The 19,082-nt window shown below is 43.2% G+C and overlaps 2 protein-coding genes across 6 annotated transcripts in view; one reads left to right on the top strand and one right to left on the bottom strand.

The window, feature by feature from the left end:
• Positions 1 to 15,980, top strand: part of CLDN10 (claudin 10) — a 57,911-nt gene extending 41,931 nt beyond the window's left edge. Inside the window, exons 1-5 of one of the 3 annotated variants that reach the window (XM_032680519.1) lie at positions 79 to 345; positions 7,038 to 7,199; positions 7,364 to 7,445; positions 14,822 to 14,929; positions 15,608 to 15,980. In XM_032680519.1, coding sequence (XP_032536410.1) covers positions 126 to 345; positions 7,038 to 7,199; positions 7,364 to 7,445; positions 14,822 to 14,929; positions 15,608 to 15,722 — 687 coding nt within the window. In that variant the 5' untranslated portion in view covers positions 79 to 125 and the 3' untranslated portion in view covers positions 15,723 to 15,980. Of the gene's footprint in view, positions 1 to 74; positions 346 to 7,037; positions 7,200 to 7,363; positions 7,446 to 14,821; positions 14,930 to 15,607 lie in introns of those variants that run through there. The other 2 variants (XM_032680520.1, XM_032680521.1) reach the window with 2 other exon arrangements.
• A 2,287-nt stretch (positions 15,981 to 18,267) lies between these two features.
• DZIP1 (DAZ interacting zinc finger protein 1) overlaps positions 18,268 to 19,082 on the bottom strand; it is a 40,502-nt gene continuing 39,687 nt past the window's right edge. For all 3 annotated transcript variants that reach the window (XM_032679632.1, XM_032679631.1, XM_032679634.1), the window contains one exon: positions 18,268 to 18,547. In XM_032679632.1, coding sequence (XP_032535523.1) covers positions 18,465 to 18,547 — 83 coding nt within the window. In that variant the 3' untranslated portion in view covers positions 18,268 to 18,464. The remainder of the gene's footprint in view (positions 18,548 to 19,082) is intronic.

Raw genomic sequence — 19,082 nt, 5'->3', positions numbered from 1 at the left:
CGCCGCCCCCGCCCCGCTCGGCTCCGCTGGCTCCGCTCGGCTCCGCTCCGCCCGCCGCCGCCGGGACTCCGCCGCTGCGGCCCCGCGCCGCCCGCCCGCTCTTGCCCGCCGCCTCTGCCGGGCCCATGGCGAGCACGTCGGCGGAGATCATCGCGTTCCTGCTGACCATCTCGGGCTGGGTGCTCGTCTCCTCCACGCTGCCCACCGACTATTGGAAGGTGTCCACCATCGACGGCACGGTCATCACCACCGCCACCTTTTGGGCCAACCTCTGGAAGACCTGCGTAACCGACTCCACCGGCGTCTCCAACTGCAAGGACTTCCCATCCATGCTGGCGCTGGACGGTCAGGCTCCCGCTGCCCCCCACCCTGACACCTCCCCACCTTCCCCTGTGCTGCTCTGCGGGAGCTGGGGGCCCCGCGGATCCTCCCGGGCCGGTCCCGGAGCCGGCGGGGTGGGCGGACAGCGCGGGGTCGGGGCGCCGAGCGGGGCCGGGGGCGGCGGAGCCCCGGAGGAAGCGGCTCCCACGCGGGCTCGTGGGCAAGTGCCCTCGCGTGCCCTGGCAGGTGGCAGCGTGCTGCTTGAGCACACCTGTGCGAGTGGGTTATTTTTTCCCCCAAAACCCCCTGATTGAAAGTATGTTTGGTGCCTAAGTGGCGGGTTTGGCCTCTTTTGCTGTCCCTACCTGCTTTTTTTCCCCTCCTTCCATCACAAGAGTGTGCGTGTGGATTTGACAGAAGAAGAATGCAGGCAAATTTTTCTTGCCGATTTATTTTCTGACTGTCAAGACATTCTTCTTTTTTATGGTTTTGCCAGCCGTGCAACGGTCAGTGGAGAAGAACAAGCCTTGGCGTCATTTTGTTTTAATTAATGTTCTTTTGCTGGTTATGCTAAGCGGTTATTAACTTGGATGTAATTGCTTCATTGATAAATGACAGTGTAAAAGCTCGGGGCAGTCAGGGATGCAAAGGTATGCAGAAGGGATGCATAGCTCGCCTCAGTTTTAGGGCAGTGTTATTTTGAAGCAAATCTGAGTTTTGCTATAGGGCTTGGAACCAAAGACTTGAGTTGGTGCTACATTTCTTCTCGGTTTAAGGGGGAACATTTTTGCCCTTTAAAGAAGCTGTACTGGGAAATTGGTTCACTGTGGAAAATCTTCGCAACTAAACTTTCAGTTGATAAATCCACACTGATTATGGCTGGTAGAAAAAGGAGATGTGTGAATGGCATCCATTTATAGCCTCAGGAGTGACTATAAAGAGAGGGAGGAAAGGTTTCTAGAATTATGGCACCTTTTCCAAGTTTCTGTAGTTATAAATGAATACAATATAGAGTGTCCCAGTGGCTTTCATACTCACAAAAGATCAGATTCATGGTCTGGCCAGACACTCCCTTTGCACTAGAATCTGAGTGTGAATTTTGGTGTGAAAGTTTTGTTTAGATTAACAGTCCTTCTTTTCCTTTAAATCACTAATTATTATAACAGGGTTTAATGTGATCATGAAATTAATACTAATATCAGAAAACCTTTAACCTCTGTATGTAGAAAGGCCTAAAACAGGTCAAGATACTGGAAAGAGGTAACAGGCAATCCTTAAACATCACTGTTGCAGGATGCTTCCCTTGGATGGAGAAGTACTATTGCTCAGATCTTCTTTACACCTAGCCCCAGGTAGCAGAGGGATTTGCCAGTTCCTCTGAAGGGGTGGGATTGCTGGCTGGCCTCCATTGACATCAATCACTCTACGGCCAAGTGTAGCAGCTGAGGATGTGGTTTCCAGGCTTGGGCAAGGAACTGTGTTCTGTGTGCAGGTGGGCACAGAGTGATTGCTGGTGCGTAACCTTTTGGATCCACCAAATCTGTTGCTTAGCTGTTCTTCTAGGTCTGGGTTAATCTGTCTTCAGGGTAAGAAAAGCATAGTTACAAAGTAAGCAGAATTGGGAACATTTAAAATTTCAAAAAGAAAAAGACTTGATAGCAAAGTCCTTACCCCCCCTTCCTCCAAATGCTTGTACATTGAAACGTTGTGTGTTGAGTAGCATGTTCCACTTGGCCAAGGAATGAGTTTCTGAGGCACCTTCTGCACTGTGAGAGAGTCATCAGTTCATTTTGGACAGGAGTGAATTCCAGATGCACATTGGAAGGGCCCTATCCCATCTTCCCAGCCAGACTGTTTATCAGTAGTAGAAAGTTCTTGGCTTTCAGTGTTTCTCAATAGCATCTCTAAATGCTATGGAGCCAGATCCTGGTACCCAGGCACAATGCAAGTGGAAGACAGGCTGGAGAGAGAGGAATGTACCCCCCTAGCATAGACCAGGCAAGGTGGGTTGGGTCAGAGGGACAAGTACATGCAGGCAGAGGTGCTTTCCACAAGTAGCCTGGCCCAAATTCCCCTCCTTGTGCTTACAGGCTCTGCTGGGAACCCTTTAGCGCCTGACCATGGGTGTGTAGGTCCCCTCTTCACCCTAACCCTTCCCCCATGCAGGAACGTACTTCAGGCTTGCAGTGCGTCACTCATGGCTTAAAGAATTTGTGTGTCAGCGTAAAGCTGAATCTGCCTCAGCCCTTGAGTAGCCTCTCCCTTCTCTCCTCTTCTCTTTGCACAGACTTACATGTCTAAGCTGGATCCCGTTCCCTGTGTTTGTGAATGTGGGAACTTCCTGGCTCCATCCTCAGATGGGGGACTCAGAAGACACAAAAGGGCAGATCTGGTTTTCTGTATTCAGTGAAATGTTTGTGAGCAGAAACAATAACCCTATAAAGATAAATGTAGCGACAAAGTATTCGTCTCATCAAAATGGTAGGGCATGACTGGAAATTACTAGTAATATTTTTGTTGTTCCAGGAAAATGTGGCTTTTCTCCACTCCTTCCTCACACAAATGGGAAGGATTTGCCTCACAGAGCAGTTTCTCTTCTACAGAAATGTTTTTTTGGTCAAATCAGAAACCTCTGAGTGTTGCTGTACTTCTTGTCTGGAGAGACTGCTCAGATCTGCCAGGGGATTAGAGGTAAAACGAGGAGGGAAGAAAACTGGGATATCACTATGCTTTGAGCAACCTGGTCTAGTAGGAGGTGTGCCTGCCTATGGCGGTGGGGGTAGGAACTAGATCTTTAAGGTCCCTTCCAACCCAAGCCATTCTATGATTCTATTATTCTATGCCAGTTGCTGGAGCTCTCCTGTGGAATACAGCAGCTTCTTCAGAAGCATTGTCATAGTTCGGGTCAGGAGTGCTCAGGAGATGGTTCCCCTTCATCCTTGTTTTGGTTTGCATCACAGAGTGGGCTTGGACTGTGCTCCACAGATTGCTGTAGGATAGCACAGCAGCAGGGCTGCCCTGATGGCTTTCAGGCCCTCACTCCACACAAGTGGCTTCCAGAGAAAATTGTATGTGATTCCCTTCCACCTTTATGCAATTTGACCAGCCTTCATTAATTACGCAGCCCCACATTCTGTATACAAGCAAAAATATTGTTCCTCTCGGTGGGGCTTACAGTAATTTTGGGTTTACTTCTTTGTGCCACTGGTCATAGGTGGAAACTTACTGATGAAACCACCTCCCCAAAAGAAGACATATCAGTTTCCATGTTTCCAGCAGTGGATCTGATGACCTTTTGCAAAACAGAGCTGAACAAAAATTTACTTATGAGCTAAAAGAGGGCATTAGAGCTTAGAATGACAGACAAAAGCAGTGGGTGTGTGCTTTTGGAAGGAATCTATGCTGTATCTGTAAGGCAACCTCTTACCCTTCACGTGATGCAGACTGCAAAATGCCACCAGAGGCATTTGTTGTGAAAGTGGCAGTTCCCAGAACTTTGCATATATTTTTTTCCATAGTGTCATATGATATGAATATGTGAATGCCTCCTAACTCTTTGTAAGCCTGAGAGGCAAGTATGAGAGCAGTGAGGCAAGAAAGATGAGGCTCTAACAAGATTAATTTGAATGCAAGACAAAACACATTTGTTTAAGACAAAAAACCCCAACAAACCCACCAACAAAAACAACAAAAAAACCCCTAACAAAAACCACCTTGAAATAGGTTTCTCTTGGAATGCTGCTAAACATGACTTTATGAGTAATGCATGTTTATCTGCTTGTCTGTTTAAAATGCATGGCTTTTTGTCGCTTGAAGCTTCATTTAGGTTGTTTGTAGTTTCCTACAGGAGCTGGTGCAAATACAGAAAATAAACATTTGGAAAAGGGACAGGTTTGTTCTTGAGCAAAGGAGTGTGAAGAAATAGGCAGCTTCCTTTTACACTCTTCTGCATTACCATAGAATCACAGAATAGTTTGGGTTGAAAGGGACATTAAAGACCATCTAGTTCCAACCCCCCTGCTGCGGGCAGGGACACCTCCTACTAGAAGAGGTTGCTCAAAGCCACATCCAGTCTTCAGCACCTCCAGGGATGGGGCATCCGCAGTTTCTCTGGGCAACCTGATCCAGTGCCTCACGACCCTCACAATAAATAATTTCTTCTTGACATTTAATCTAAACCTGCCCTCTTTCAGTCTAAACCCATTTCCCCTTGTCCTGTCACTACCTGCTCTTGTAAAAAGTCCCTCTCTAGCTTTCCTGTAGGCCCCCTTTTGGTACTGGAATGCTGCTATAAGGTCTCCCTGGCTGAACAAGCTCTCCTCTTCTCCAGGCTGAACAAGCTTAAAAGTCTAAGCAAGCAATATAATCTTCTTGCTTTCTTGGAAGCAAAAAAGAGGTTTAGTTCCTCTTACAACCAAATGCTATATGTAGTTTGAACCTAGGGTCTAAGCAATAGGAGGCTGGATTTGGTGAAAAGGTTGATTTCAGCCTTTTATGCTTCCTGATGCTCCGGTCAGCCTAGTGGACCTTCTGCTCTTCCACATTACTGGTGTAAATTGTGATTATTTTTTTTATATATATTATGTTTTAAAAATGTGTGCCAGTTGGCTGATTGCTGCGGTGAAATGAAACAAGCCCTACTGTGGCTGGCCTGCCCAGTTGGGTGAATTATTTAGTGAGGAAGGTTATTCATTCAGCAGAACTGAGCAGTCCTTCAGCTCATGCTGTTTATAATTGAAAATGATTTCTGAGTGAGTGAGTTAATTATTTCTTGCTGTCTCACTACCCTCTACCTATTCTAAAACTGTGTATTGACCTTCAGGAAAAACTGATTTTCAGCCCTGTGGTTACTAGCAAATGCTGGATATTTTGATTGGGGTGAATATTTACTGGTTTTCTTAGGAGGTCCAGACATAAATAAAAGTTTAGAGGACCTCCGGGTAAATATGTTCATGGTTCAGCACTTTAATGTGTCAATTAGCTACGAACAGTGTCAATAAATTGGACCTGTCAAAAATAATAGCTTCCTTCCCAGTCTTCATCTTGTGCTTTACCTGTCTGCTACAAGAAGTATATTAAACACCACCTACTGTAGTAAAAGCCAACTTGTCCATGCCGATAGCAAAAATTAACAAAGCAAGGCTGCTTTCTTCAAACTTGGCTCTTGCACAAATGGCTGACTCTTTCTCTCTTACATTCCGACATGTGAGTCGTGTGACAAATGGAGGAAGTCCATCTGTGTGCCAGCAGATGTAGATAAATGCCAGTAGGTGGACAGCACAGCTCCCAAGTTCGGTAGGCCTGATGAAACGGGTTGTTGAGTGCAACAAATTGCTTTGTTGCACAAACATGTGAATCAGTGCAAGGTTTTAAATGTCGTTCAAGCACGGAGTTGATATCCTGGAGTTGATGTGCCTCCAGCAGTGGCTAAAGGGGGCAGCAGTAAGGGTAGCAGAGGGCAGCCAAGTGTCTGTGGTAACCATCTGCATCTCAAGGACCTGCCAGCCAGACACAGGTTTCTCTGTAGTGAATGTATCCAGTCTCTTTTTGAATTTCTGTAAATCTTTGGCATCCAGATATCCTGTAGAAAGGAGTTCCACAGCTTCCTTATACAAAAAAGCACACTTCTTGTTTTGAATCTGCTGCCTTCTGTTTACATTAGATGTCCTTAATTTTTTGTTTTAATATATTATTTTCTTATTAAAGACTTTTATGCAGGGCCTGGAGTTTGGGGGTTTTTTTGTTTATTTGTTATTATGTAAAATTTGGTGTAATAGGCAATGACAATGTGGTTTAGCTCTCAACATTTCCACCCACTGGAGATCAAAGCAAAAGGAATGAATACCCTAATCGTGGGAGTTCATATTCGTTTTAAATGAGATGTAACAACAGGTTATGAAGAAAAACATCTTGTGATGGTTATTCAGCTGTGTAAGATTGCAGCGTTCCACCCTGTAAGCAGTGATATGAAATTATCACAGTCTTTCAATTACAAGATATTCTCAGAAGGGAGAAGAGGCCAAGCAACCCATTGTCCTGCTGAAGGGCCCTCCCCTGGGAGGTCCCGCTCGGAGCAGCCTCGGGCAGCAAGGCAGAATTGTTTTGTGGCTGAAGCCAGCCACAAGCCATTTGTCCAGGTTTAAATATGGCAGTGATTTGCTTTATCCTGAAGAACTACTGGTGTCCATAGAGCTGAGCATGGTCGACTTCCTTGGGGAATGAAGGCCTTCTTGGTGGATCCAAATCAAATCTGTGGCAAGTCCAGGGAGGACCCCAGCCAGGGTCCCTGCTGCCAACCCACTGACAGTCGTACTGCATCTGCGACACGCACGCACAACAAGACTGACACGTGAGACTGGCTTTGTGTGCATAGAGTGGCCCTGCAACCTGTCACAGCCCCTGAGCAGGCCACGTGAAGTTGCTCTTCAAAGCCTTGTGGGTACAACCTCTTGGAGATACTGTACACAGTGCCATGGGATTATTTTTTGGAGCCTTGAGTGCCATAGTATGTTCCTTAGAAGCTGGGCTGAGGTGATGATGCCCTGTGAATGGCATCACTCAAAAGAATACACTCAGTGGGAAGGTGACATGACTCCAGCTAAGGTCTGATTCCATTTGCAATAATGAATGCCTAATGCTGCACAGAGGGAGAGGAACTATAGTGAAACCCATTGTGGTCCTGGTTCTCACATTAGCCTTTATCTTTCTCCCAACAGGTTACATCCAAGCCTGCAGAGGACTCATGATCTCCGCTGTCTGCCTCGGTTTCTTCGGTGCCGTTTTTGGACTGGTTGGGATGAAGTGTACGAAAGTCGGAGGCTCTGATCAGACTAAAGCAAAAATAGCTTGTTTAGCTGGACTGATTTTCATACTTTCTGGTAAATATATTTTATTTCTCTCAGTTTGTGTATTTGAAGTCATGCCAGAGCTGTTTCTTTTCCACAGAAACCCCCGCACAATTCTCCATGACTTTGTTGACTTCAGGGTCAGGCCCAAAGCTCTTCTGCTGGCTCCACTGAATAGTTTGTCTTATGCTTTTCAGGGTTGTGCTCTATGACTAGTTGTTCCCTGTATGCAAACAGGATTACGTCTGAGTTCTTTGATCCTTCTTTTGTTGCACAAAAGTAAGTACTTTCCTATATCCATAAATCTTTCAAACAAATAAACCTTAAGTTTCTTACTGTGCACCAGAGCCTATTTAGATATAGAGAAGGTGCTTCTCTGGGGCAGAAGAGGAGAGTGAACTGCAGTATTATTTAATCACTTTTCCAGAGTAATCATGTGCTGAAATTGAATGAACAAACACTTTCCTGTACAATGATTGCTCTGTAATATGTGTGCCCAGGCTTACTGTGGCCTGGCAGAGTTCTGCCCTGCTTCCGTAGAGCAGGTGGGGTTAATTGGGAGTGAGTGAAGCCTGCCTTTATGCCAGAGATGCAGCAAAAGGATTGCACAAGACAGAGGTGCTCATTAGGGGCATCATTTGATAGGGAAGGAAAGCACCTTCAGCTTTTGTTTGAAGGTGCTTTCTATGAAGGTGTCAAGCACTGTACAATCTTGATTCCTCTTGAGAAGAGGTTTTTGCGGGCTCTCTGGACTCTTTTCAAGCATATTTTCAAGTCCAGATGACTGAAGTTTGACTAATAAACCGTATCAGAACCCACAGTCTTAAAAGCACTAACATAATGCTTTGACTATACTAGTAATTAAATATAAGGGAGTGAGTGTTCATAGAACTACAGGATCCATACCGGAAATAATGAGCATCCCTAAAGACTGCCTTTAAAGCTGAGCAAGTTCTCAGGACCTACAAAAGCAGCAATTCACAAACCCTTGTGCTTAGATTTTGGATTGACATTTTAACTACCGCATTGGCTGTAAATTACAGCATCATAGACTTTCCTGTTTTGACTTCATATATAATGTAAACTTTTCTTTAAAGGCAAGGATTTCCTTGAGACCCAAGTAAGAGCTTAGTAAGGAACCCGGAGCCTTTATGTTTCCCTTTGACAGAAAAAAAATAGTCTGAATAAATAACACTAAGTGGGTCCATGTTTGCTGTAGGGTCGACACTGCTTCTCCTATCTTGAAAACAGGTTCGTATAAGTTTTCTCCATAATGCCACTCTAGTTTCTGCTTATTTGGTACAGCGAAGACAGGATTGAAAGGTCTCCAAAAGAAAGAAGGATGTGAGGTTCTGTGAAGAAAATGGAGCCTGGCTATATAGACAGAAGTTAATTATTCATTTGGCTTACTGTTCCTAGTGAACAATACCATGGTTGTTGCCAGAAGTGCCCTTCCTACACTGTATTCCTGTGCTTCTCTGCTGCAAAAAAGCAGGCAGACCTCATGGCGGAGTTCTACTGTGAGGGAATGAGAAATCCAGTTTAAGTATTAAAGTAAAGGTAGTAAAATGTTCTCTGCAGAAATTACCTTTTTCCTGAACAACAGGGCACACACAATGACAACTGCAAAGATAAAGGCAGAAAGGAAGGCCAGAAGTTGTAATTTGAGTTCCTCGTGGTGCATGTAGCTCATGCAGCAACCTTGTGTCAGATGAAGCTAATGGTGGCATTCAGCTCTTTTCTCTCTCAACCAGTGTAAAATATGTTGTAATAATGCATTTTGTTGCTGTCTGTGCACTCCTACTTTAATAAGCATTGCAGAAGCATTTAATATGCCCTGCTCGTATATTGTGGAAATTTGGCATTGGCTCTTCACTGAGAGAGTTTCAGCCTTTTGCCTTTTACTGCACATTTCTCTCCTGAAGTTATTCTGGCAGTGTGAAAGACAGGCTTGAGATACTGTTAGTGGAAAACAAATGACACAAGATATTTAGCATCATGTCAGCTGTCAGAATTTCCCTCCAGCCTTATGCATTTGGAAAAGGCACCCTGACTATGTATGGGTGCAGGAGGAATCAAAGACCTGCCTAAGGCTGATTCCTGAGAGATTTTGGGTTTGAATTATGTACCTAACTTAGGTAGGACAGGCACCACAGGGACACTCCAAACCTCACCTTACTTAGAAAGAAACCTTTGGCTGGACTTGATGTCCTGATATGGTAGTTTTCATTGCCAGTTTAAAATGGCTCCAAAGGATTTGCTTGATCATTCATAATGACATGCCTAGAGTCTTGAGGATAGTATGGGATACCTTTGTGCTTACAGCCAAGATGTATTTAAATTTTCTTCAAACACCTCTAATTGGGAAAAATCTGTGCTTTTGTTTTGCTGTCTTGCTGGTGTTGCTCCTACAGATTCTCTTAGAAAACTATTTTGTCACTTCACTACTTTGAATTAAAAAAAACCCCCATAACTCTTATACCCTTTTTGTCCTTTACCAAATTATGTGACTAACTTCCCATTCTCTCATATAGAGAACTATTTCACTTCAGCTTTCTTGTCTCTGAATGGATTGTGCATAGTTCACAAAGTCCCCCTTGTGATAGATTTGAATAATTTTCCAAGAATCGTAAGAATGAGACATTCATGGTGTGTATTTCTCTTGGGTAATTGTACTAATTCGGTAGGTAGCTATGCCATTTACGTATACCACCTTCCTGGCAGCTAATGAAACTTCCACTGGTTTGCTTTGAAGTTTACTTTGTGTTCTTAATGTATATAACAACTAGAATATTTTTCTTCTGTACTGATATTGTACTTTGGTTCTTTCACTGAATTCTATCTCCCTGGATTACTGAAAAAAACCCCTTCTTTTAGCCTGCCTGGTCAGTGTAGTTGAAGGTGGCTTTCAGTTCTCTGCAGGTGAATTCTCGTGGTCCTCAGCAGTCACCGCATCTAAACCTCTTCATCAATTTCACGCCCTCCCCCCTGAGCTGCCAGTGATCTCTAATCAGATTGATTTCACTGTTAGTGGGACGTGATTCACGGATATGCAGCCACAGACTTCAGAGAGTGACTACTTTGGTTCTTGAAACATAGAATTTTAAGAATAGAAGAGTGCATTTCCTGCAAAGATTTTAATAATAAAGAGGGAAGGGGAAAACAGCAAGTGCAGAAATTTATTCTAAAAAAGCCTATCTCCTTTTTTTCTTTGTCTGGCAGTACCAGTGTTTGTAAGGTTTTTTTCATATGGTAAGATTTTTTTAAATACTGGATTTTGATGGGATGTTAGGGTTAGCTTCTTAAGTGCTGCAAATACCATAGAATTACAGAATGCCAGGTTAGAAGAGACCTCAAGGAGCATCTGGTCCAGTCTTTCTCAGAAGCAGTGTGGTCTAGACAAGATGGCCCAGCACCCTGTACAGGCAAATCTTGAAAAAGTCTGATGTTGGGGAATCCACCACTTCCATGGAGTGATTATTTCAATGGCTAATTGTTCTTACTGTGAAAAATTGTCCTCAGGTCCAATCGAAATCTCCAGGGGTTATTTGTACCCACTTATCCCACATCTTTTCCATGTGACTACTTGTAAAAAGGGAGTCTCCATCTCTTTTTGTAACCATCGTTCAAATACTGGAATGTGGTGATAAGGTCTTCCTTAAGCGTTCCTTTCTCAAGGTTGAACAAACCCAGTTCTCTCAGCCTTTCCCCATGTGACAAGCTTCCCAGTCCAGTGATCATCTTTGCGGCCCCTCTCTGGACCCTTTCCATCTTGTCCACATCTTTTCTTGCATAGCAGGGACCAAAGCTGAGCACAGTATTCCAAAAGTGGCCCGACAAGCACTGAGTACAGTGGGATGATGGCTTCTTGATCTCTGGTGATGATACCCTTGTTGATACAGTGCAGCATCCCGTTGGCTTTCTTTGCTGCAGCAGCAGCACACTGCCCTCTCAATATTGAGCTTGCTGTCCACCAGGGCCTTCAGGTTCCTTTCCACAGAGCTACTTCTCAGACATGCAGATCCCAGCCTGTGCTGTGTTCCTTGACTATATTTTCTCAGGTGCAAGACCTTACTCATGTCCTTTTTGAACTTCATAAGGTTCTTGTTCGCTCACTCTTCCAGCCTATCCAGGTCTTTCTGCAGGGTGGCTCTCCCTTCTGAAGTGCCCACTTCCCCACTCAGTGTGGTATCACTGGCAAACTCAGTCAGGGTACACTTGATCCCATCACCCAGATCTCTTATAAAGATGTTGAACAGCATTGGGCCCAATATTGATCTCTGGCGGGCTGCACTTTTGATGTTGTCAGTTTGAATGGGAGCTAAAAGACAAATTGTATAATATCCAGGGAGCCATACAGAGATTTTATGTGCAACTGAAAATTTGAAGTTTTCCTCGTAAGTACCAGTATAAATCAGAAAGATTGCTTTATCTGTTTAAAGATGTGGAGGAAAGACCAATTAGGTCAGCTCTGCAACTCATTAACCTAGTGGTGTGGCAGTCATCCAAGAAGGGGCCATATACGCAACCTGTTTATATATGGTTTAGTAACAAATGTTGCTTAAAAAGTACAAAAAGATTCCAAGAACAAAGGCCGAACCCCATGTCTGCTTTACCAACTAGTAGGCAACAGTCAGGTAACCCTTTTCTACTCAATTAAATCCAATATGGTCTTGGTTATTTTTCTGTACAACTGAAGAGCTTCGGGAGGCGAGATGGTGATTTGTCTCCTTAACTTCCTCATATCAGCCTCTGGCCAACCATTTAATGTTGTGAGATAAAAATGTGGAAACGAACTTGTGTTTCCCACTTTCTAGGCAAATGGTCTTGGCAAGTAAGTTCCTACTGCAACAGCCTTCCTCAACCTTGGTCCAGTGGTGTTCTCCAGCACCGCCGTGGTCTGCACCAACTTCTGTGGGAAGTGTAATCCTGATCCACATACCTTAGGTGTGGTCTGGCAGTACTAGCAGGGACGGAGGGATCCCCAGGAAGGGGCTTACGTCACATCCAAGTTAGTCCCTTCGATCTGCTATTACAGCTTGATAAAAGAGGTGCCTTGAGGGTGTTTTAGAACTGTACTTTGTATGTATTTCTTGCATGTTGATTATAATGGGATTCTAGGTGATAAGCTCTAATGTAGATCTCTGCTTCTAATAAGAGAATCCCCAGTCCTTGAACAGACAGAAATCTCCTTGAGTCATGTGAAAAACGTAGCACGTGGTTGAAAATGTGAGCATAGATAGAATTAAATCTTTGCAGGTTTGGCAGACTTTGAAGTCAAACAGGACTAGGTGCAGAGTTTTCCAGGGTGAAAGTCAGCTGAGCTATGGTTTCCAGCAGCTTAATTTGGGGGTTGGGTGCCTAAGCCCCACACTGGTGTTAAGGAAAGTTTCTGACCCTGGGTTCTGAGGCAGAGTCAGTTTATTGCACCTTGAGCTGGGTGTCTCCAGAGAGGGACCCCAGACAAAGTAATCGCTGGGCCTTTATCCTCTCACAGTCTATGCACCTGATTTCACTCACTCCTCACGTGCCCTGCATACACCTCCTGGTCCAATGGCAATTTATGGTCTGAAGTCTTCTAACGCCTCATTGGATTCTTTCTCCCTGTCCATGTGGGCAGGCCATTAATTGTTCTTCCAGCTTGGGCCAGCCTTGGGGCCCTCCAGGGTCTTAAGCCTTATCTGAAGATAACCAGGCTTTCTCTGTTTACTCCCCTGCTTGGCCTTTCCTGCTAACAAACAGAGTTCATTTAAAATTCATCTATATTAAGTTTTGAGCAGGGCCCACTTATGCTAAGCTGTACACAAATTACAATTAAACCTACACAGGTTATTTCTAATATTTTATAAATTAAACTTAATTTAATCCCCATCATTGGGTATGGAGAACATTTGGGGGAATCTGATACTTTTTTTAACAAAGGATGATAAATAAAGCTCTACTTCGATGATGTAAACAGAAAATGAAAAAGGAGCCTAAAAGCTGAAGCACTAGTGGGGCCATGAAGGGTGCAAGCCCTCATGAAGTGTTCTACATCTGAGCTCCAGAGTCTCTATTGCTTTTTGGCACTAAGCCCCTGAATCAGAAGTTACTCAAACCTGGGTATCCAGGGCATCTAGCACAGATGTCCTAAGTGTAGCTTTTTGTCCTTGTGTATTTTGTTGTTGTTGTTAAAAAGTGTGTGCTTTACCTCTGGTTAGACTCTTGAGAAAACATGGAAAAGTGATTTTTTTGTTTCTCACAGGCAATTTTTGAGTGTTTCTGCAGTGCCATCTTTGTAAAGATAGAAGTTTTGTAGGACAACTGACAGATATTTTCAGTTAAATATTCCAGTAATGTAAAATTAGGGTCCGTGCACTAGTTCAGAACTAGCTGAAAAGTGCAACTACACAGTCTTTCAGATGTACAGGTAGACTGTCAAGCAGAGGCTTTTATTCGGCTGCCTCACCACAACTCAATAAATAAAAAAAATTTAGTAACAAAGGCCTGAACAGCACAAGCACCTGGCCAATAACCACGGCTCGATGGGGAACAGGGGCCTGTGTTTTCAGTGTGGGATCCCAGGAATCAGGAGGAGATAAAGTCTCCTCAAGGGACAATGGGAGCAGAGAGGGAGCAAGAGACACACAGTCTGTTCTAATAGTGAGGAATAGGAGACTCTGAAGGCTGTCGGGCCTGCAGCCTAATGCAGGTCATCCTAAAAGTGTTTTAAAGAGTGGTACCTCAGGCAAAGAACTGGGGAATGGAGAAGACGAGGTGGCAGCCATGGGTTGCTGCTCGTCTTGAAGCTCCAGAGCTGAGGGGGAAGACAAGAATCTTATCCCCATGCCCTTCTTTTCCTTCATTTACTACTGCTGTTTTAGAAATGTGGACTCCTAAAGCACCAGCATCTCCTCTCGGAGTCAAACTAAGCAGTTTCTGGCTGCAAACAGGTTGTGGCTGGCCCGGGCAGCAGAGGGGACCATTGCTGGTCACCCAGAGCTCTGTCCATGGGTTTGGGGGGAAGCAGTGTCTTCCAGACAGAATCCAGCCACAGTGATGAGAGAAGTAGAAGGTTTCTGGAACATGCACCCACGTATCCATATGCGCATGTTATCATATGCTTACATCTGCATGTGCATATATTGCAGATATGTAGATGTATATTGCATATGCATATAATATATATGTACAACCCCCTTCGTTTTTTAAGCAGGAAGGACAGGGAGGGAGGGAGACAGATCCTGAGAGACAGAAGGGAAGCTTAGGGAGAGTTGTAGGCAGAAGTTCTAGTCTCTGACTCAGCAGAAGCCAGTTTGGGACCCAACAGGAACCAAATGCTCCAAGGGGACAGGAGCTGCTGTAAACAGGCCAAAGAATGATGAAACCCCACAGCAAAGCAATCCAGGAGGAGATGCAGAAAGGCCAGGCTCCCCAGCTGGCTGTACAGGGAGATAAGCATTGCTCAAGTGTACTGCAGGGACAGAGTTTGCCTCCCGAGTCAGAGAGAAATAATGAAAAGAACACGGGGGAATGGCAGAGCTGCTGATTTTGTGATGAATAATGTATGTATCAATGGAAAGTTATTGAAGAAAAATATAAAATTCAGTTATCCTGAAAAAAATCTGTTAAATCCATGCTCTCTTTTGTTAAACGCATTTATTGACTTCCTGTAGGTATGAATTAGGAGCAGCTTTGTTCATTGGATGGGCTGGAGCTTCACTCTGCATAATTGGTGGCAGTATATTCTGCTTCTCAATAGCTGAAAACAGTAATTCTCCAAGGTAAAACACAAGTTGTACATACTGAAAGAAATCAATACCTGTGCATTTGTACCCCCTGTATGTATGCGGTTTGATTACTGTTCCAAAACATTTTATAGTGAGATTCAGAAAGAGATTGTGTGGATAAAAGAAAATAAGGGGATTGGTGGATAATTTAATTAAGAAAAGTTACTGACTCAGAGCAAATACTCATGTTATATATTCTGCATAAATTTACTACAGCTGGAAAACAATGCATTCACTGATGTAGGAAAAGTGGTTAGGTCACTTTACAGGTGTGAATAGACAAGTTTCTTTAATCCCAAATCATCAGATCAAAAGTGAAAGAGGTGAAGGACAGCAGTGTGGTGGCAGTGGGACCTCCAGCAGCAGCAAAGGAGTAATAATGAAGAGGCACAGCTGGAGGGAGGAACTGTTCACCCAGGATCTGCCACAGCCCAAGTATTTCACGATTCTGCCCTAATTTACGTAGCTGCAAACAAGGGATATGTGTTTATATAAAAGTGAATTGCAGTGTCAAACTAGAATGGAACCACACAGAGAAGGAATGTGCCCCCTCCCCTGAAATTTGTAGGTAGTTTCCTCTAAATTTCTTCTAGCTTTATTGCTATAATGCCTGGATGCAAAGACCTTACCTGTCTGTGGGATGAGCTGTGAATAGCTGTATTTTCTTTTCAGGAGAGGATATGCGTATAATGGAGCCACATCTGTGATGTCTTCTCGTACAAAGGTCCACAACAGTGTCCCAGACAAAACCCCACCAAAGCACTTTGACAAGAACGCTTATGTTTAGTTGCACTGTTGGAAGACTCAAAGCGTTTTAAAAATGATTTTGTACGTTTCATTCAGAGTGATTCCCCCCCATTCCCAACTTCGATGTACTTACCACTAAGACAATGACTTTTAAAAATATTAACTTGCAGCTTTTTACAACTGATGTAAATTTTATTATGTAATATTTTAAGATTGATGTTGGTATTGTAAATTTTATACCTGGAAATCATGAGCTGATGTTGCATTCTTGAAAAAAAATAAATGAGGTATTTACTAATTCAGTTTGTCATGTCAGTTGCCTATGGGAATGGCATCACACATATCATATTGAGATATCGCAATAATCTCTGACTTGGGTTCACTGCTGGACAAAACAACCCTAATCTGTACATCTGTACTGGTTAATAGGCAGAATATTTCACCACTTAGTTGTGACAGAATTGCAGAGTGCATTGTAACTGCAGCATCAAGACAGGTGGGAGTGGAAAAGTTCATCTCTGTATTCACAGGGTGGAAGAGCGTGCAGCTTGGCCACAGGAATAAGAAGGAATGGGTTGCAAATAAGTGTGGGATTTGGGTAAGCCAGAGTAGGTACTGATAGTAGTCTGGGCCAGTTGTTAACAAAACCCATTGCTGGTGAGGGTCTTACCCGGCCTACGCAGAACTTGCCCACGTGTGACCACCAGCCTTCTGTGCACAGGGCAGGAGAGCAGAGGTTGGGTGAGGCTGCAGCCTGCAGGGAGTGTGGGGGGGGGGGTGTGGGCACAGCAAGGCTCAGAGACAGCTCCTTTGTTCTGCATTTGCTTGTACCACTGGACTCCTGCCCTACTTCAGCACTCAGCCCTGCTCATGACAAGACACTTCCAGGGGGTTGTCTTCATTCCCTCCTGCTTGACACCTTTGGCTCTAGAATGGCTTGAAGCCACTGGGTTACAAAAGAGAAGGAAAACCCCAGGCAATGCCAGGTGTCTGCTCTGCCAGTGGCATGCCTGAAGGCATGACCAAATAAAAGCAGGCAGTACCAAACAGCACAATTTTAGATAATCTCGACTGAGTTACAACAATTCAAAAATTCAGCTAGTATTTTTTTTGTCTGTCCACAGAAATGTGATGACTTTTGAAGGAATATTTGCACAAGTCAATAAATGAAAAGAGAGATTAACCACAGAATGCTTTCTAGACTCAATCCCTAAAATCAGACACAAACTCAGGTTTGCTATGAGGTTTGAACAGATAGACCTTTAGAGTTTCAGTAAAAATTGGTTATTTTGGGACAACGGTGTAAATATAAAAAAAATGAACAGTCCTAACTAATAATGACACTATGACAGAAAAGGTTTTGTATTTTTTTAGACACCATGTAAATTACATCAGAACCGCAAAGTCATTCAAGGTTCTTTTTACTTTATCTTTGTACTTTGTTTAAGTTGAAACACTACTGTGTTTTTTTAAGAAGGCAGCCAGTATGGACAAAACAGAAATATCAAAGTACTTCTGCAATGGGAGGTCAGTGATTTTCTCACTGCATCTTGACATTTTAATTTTTTTTCCAATTTCTGTGCTTTTATGTTCACAAAGACTCAACTGCAATACAAAAAAACCCAAGTAAACCAACTTCCCAAATAGAAGGCATTTAATAATAATTAGCTTTATAGCTGAGGCTTTTTTCTTTTCATTTGGTGTTTATTGTAAACCATGGTAGAAACTTAAATGTTTAATACATGGACACATTTTCTTTAAAATGTTCACAATTTTATATAAAGTTTATGATAAAATACATGAAAATATGCATTAAAAATTGTATAAAGTAATATTCTGCAGTATATTCTGTTCATTGGCTAACAGGCTTTCTAGCAAGACAAGTTTCAATCTTTAATGTAAACATTAGAGGCAAAATCTTCACCTCAGTGAAATGAAAGAGACTTCCACCACTGAATTCATGAGTGTGCTGGTTTTGGCTTGGGTAGAGTTAATTTTCCTCACTGTGGCTAGTATGGGACTTTGTCTTGGATTTGTGCTGGACACAGTGTTGATAATACAGAGATGTTTTTGTTATTGCTGAGCAGAGCTCACACAGAGCTGAGGCCTTTTCTGTTTCTCATACTGCCACGCTGGCAAGGAAGTTGGGGGTGCATGGGAGGCTGGGAGGAAACATGGCTGGGACAGGTGACCCCAACTGACCAAAGGAATATTCCATACCATATGACATCACACTCAGTATATAAAGTGGGGGGAAGGAGGAGGAAGAGGGAGGACATTTGGAGTGATGGCATTTGTGTTCCCAAGTCACCACTATGTGTGATGGGGCCCTGCCCTCCTGGAGATGGCTGAACACCTGCCTGTCCATGGGAAGATGTGAATTAATTCCTTGTTTTGCTTTGCTTGTGTGCATAGCTTTTGCTTTTCCTGTTAAATTGTCTTTATCTCAACCCATGAGTTCTCTCAGTTTTACTCTTCCAGTTCTCTCCCTGATCCCACTGGTGGGAGAGCAAGCGAGTGGCTGCTAGAGCTTGGCCGCTGGCTGGGGTTGAACCACCACAATGAGAAAGAAGAATTACTCTCAATTTCCAAATAGACATGGCCAGTATATTTCAATATTCTTTTTCAGATTCAGACTGAAAGACAGGAGAGCTCTGTAAACAGTATTCCTTGTTATTACATGACCCATAAGAGAAATTAATAAGAAACACTTGATGTTTTCAACTGCATTTTCAACCCCAGCAGAACCCAAAAGTAGGGCCTCCCATCAGGAATGGAACACTTATATATCTGAAGAATCACTCCAGTCTGTTACAGTCACTAAGCTGCTTTTTAACGTGCTTGTATTATCAGCTTCATGAAGGCCTGTTAAAACAAACAGACAAAAAAATTAACAATTATTAATAATTATTAATACTCTTTTGGGGGTATTTTTACTTTGTATTTATCTGAGAGATAAAATGACATGCTATGTGAGCAAACACCCATGGACTTCAGGAAGTCCCAAATTTCAACCAGTGAGGAAATGACAAATGTTGATAAAATGAAGGCTGTTTCGGTCAAAGAATACAATGCACAGTACAAGCAGGTAGTGTCAACATTACTTTCCCTTCAAAAATAACCCTAAGTCTCTTTATGTAACTGACACAGCTTTAACCTTTACATATATTGAAATGTTAGAGTTAGAAACTACTATATAAGTTCTTTGTAAGATTCAGGCTTTTACTTTAGCAGTAGTTCAAATATTAATCTCAGCCTGGTAGGTCACTTAGACATCTTGAACAAACCTGAAATTTTGTTATTATTATTCTCAAGACAAAATAAGAAAGTTGCCCTCCTCCCTTAAATTTGTGAAGAACAAAAAAATCCTGGATTATTAATTTTTAATATAAGGTTGAAG

Source organism: Chiroxiphia lanceolata, chromosome 2 (assembly GCF_009829145.1).
Source record: "Chiroxiphia lanceolata isolate bChiLan1 chromosome 2, bChiLan1.pri, whole genome shotgun sequence".
In the NCBI taxonomy this organism is placed as follows: domain Eukaryota; kingdom Metazoa; phylum Chordata; class Aves; order Passeriformes; family Pipridae; genus Chiroxiphia; species Chiroxiphia lanceolata.
This window is presented reverse-complemented; position numbering and strand designations above follow the sequence as displayed.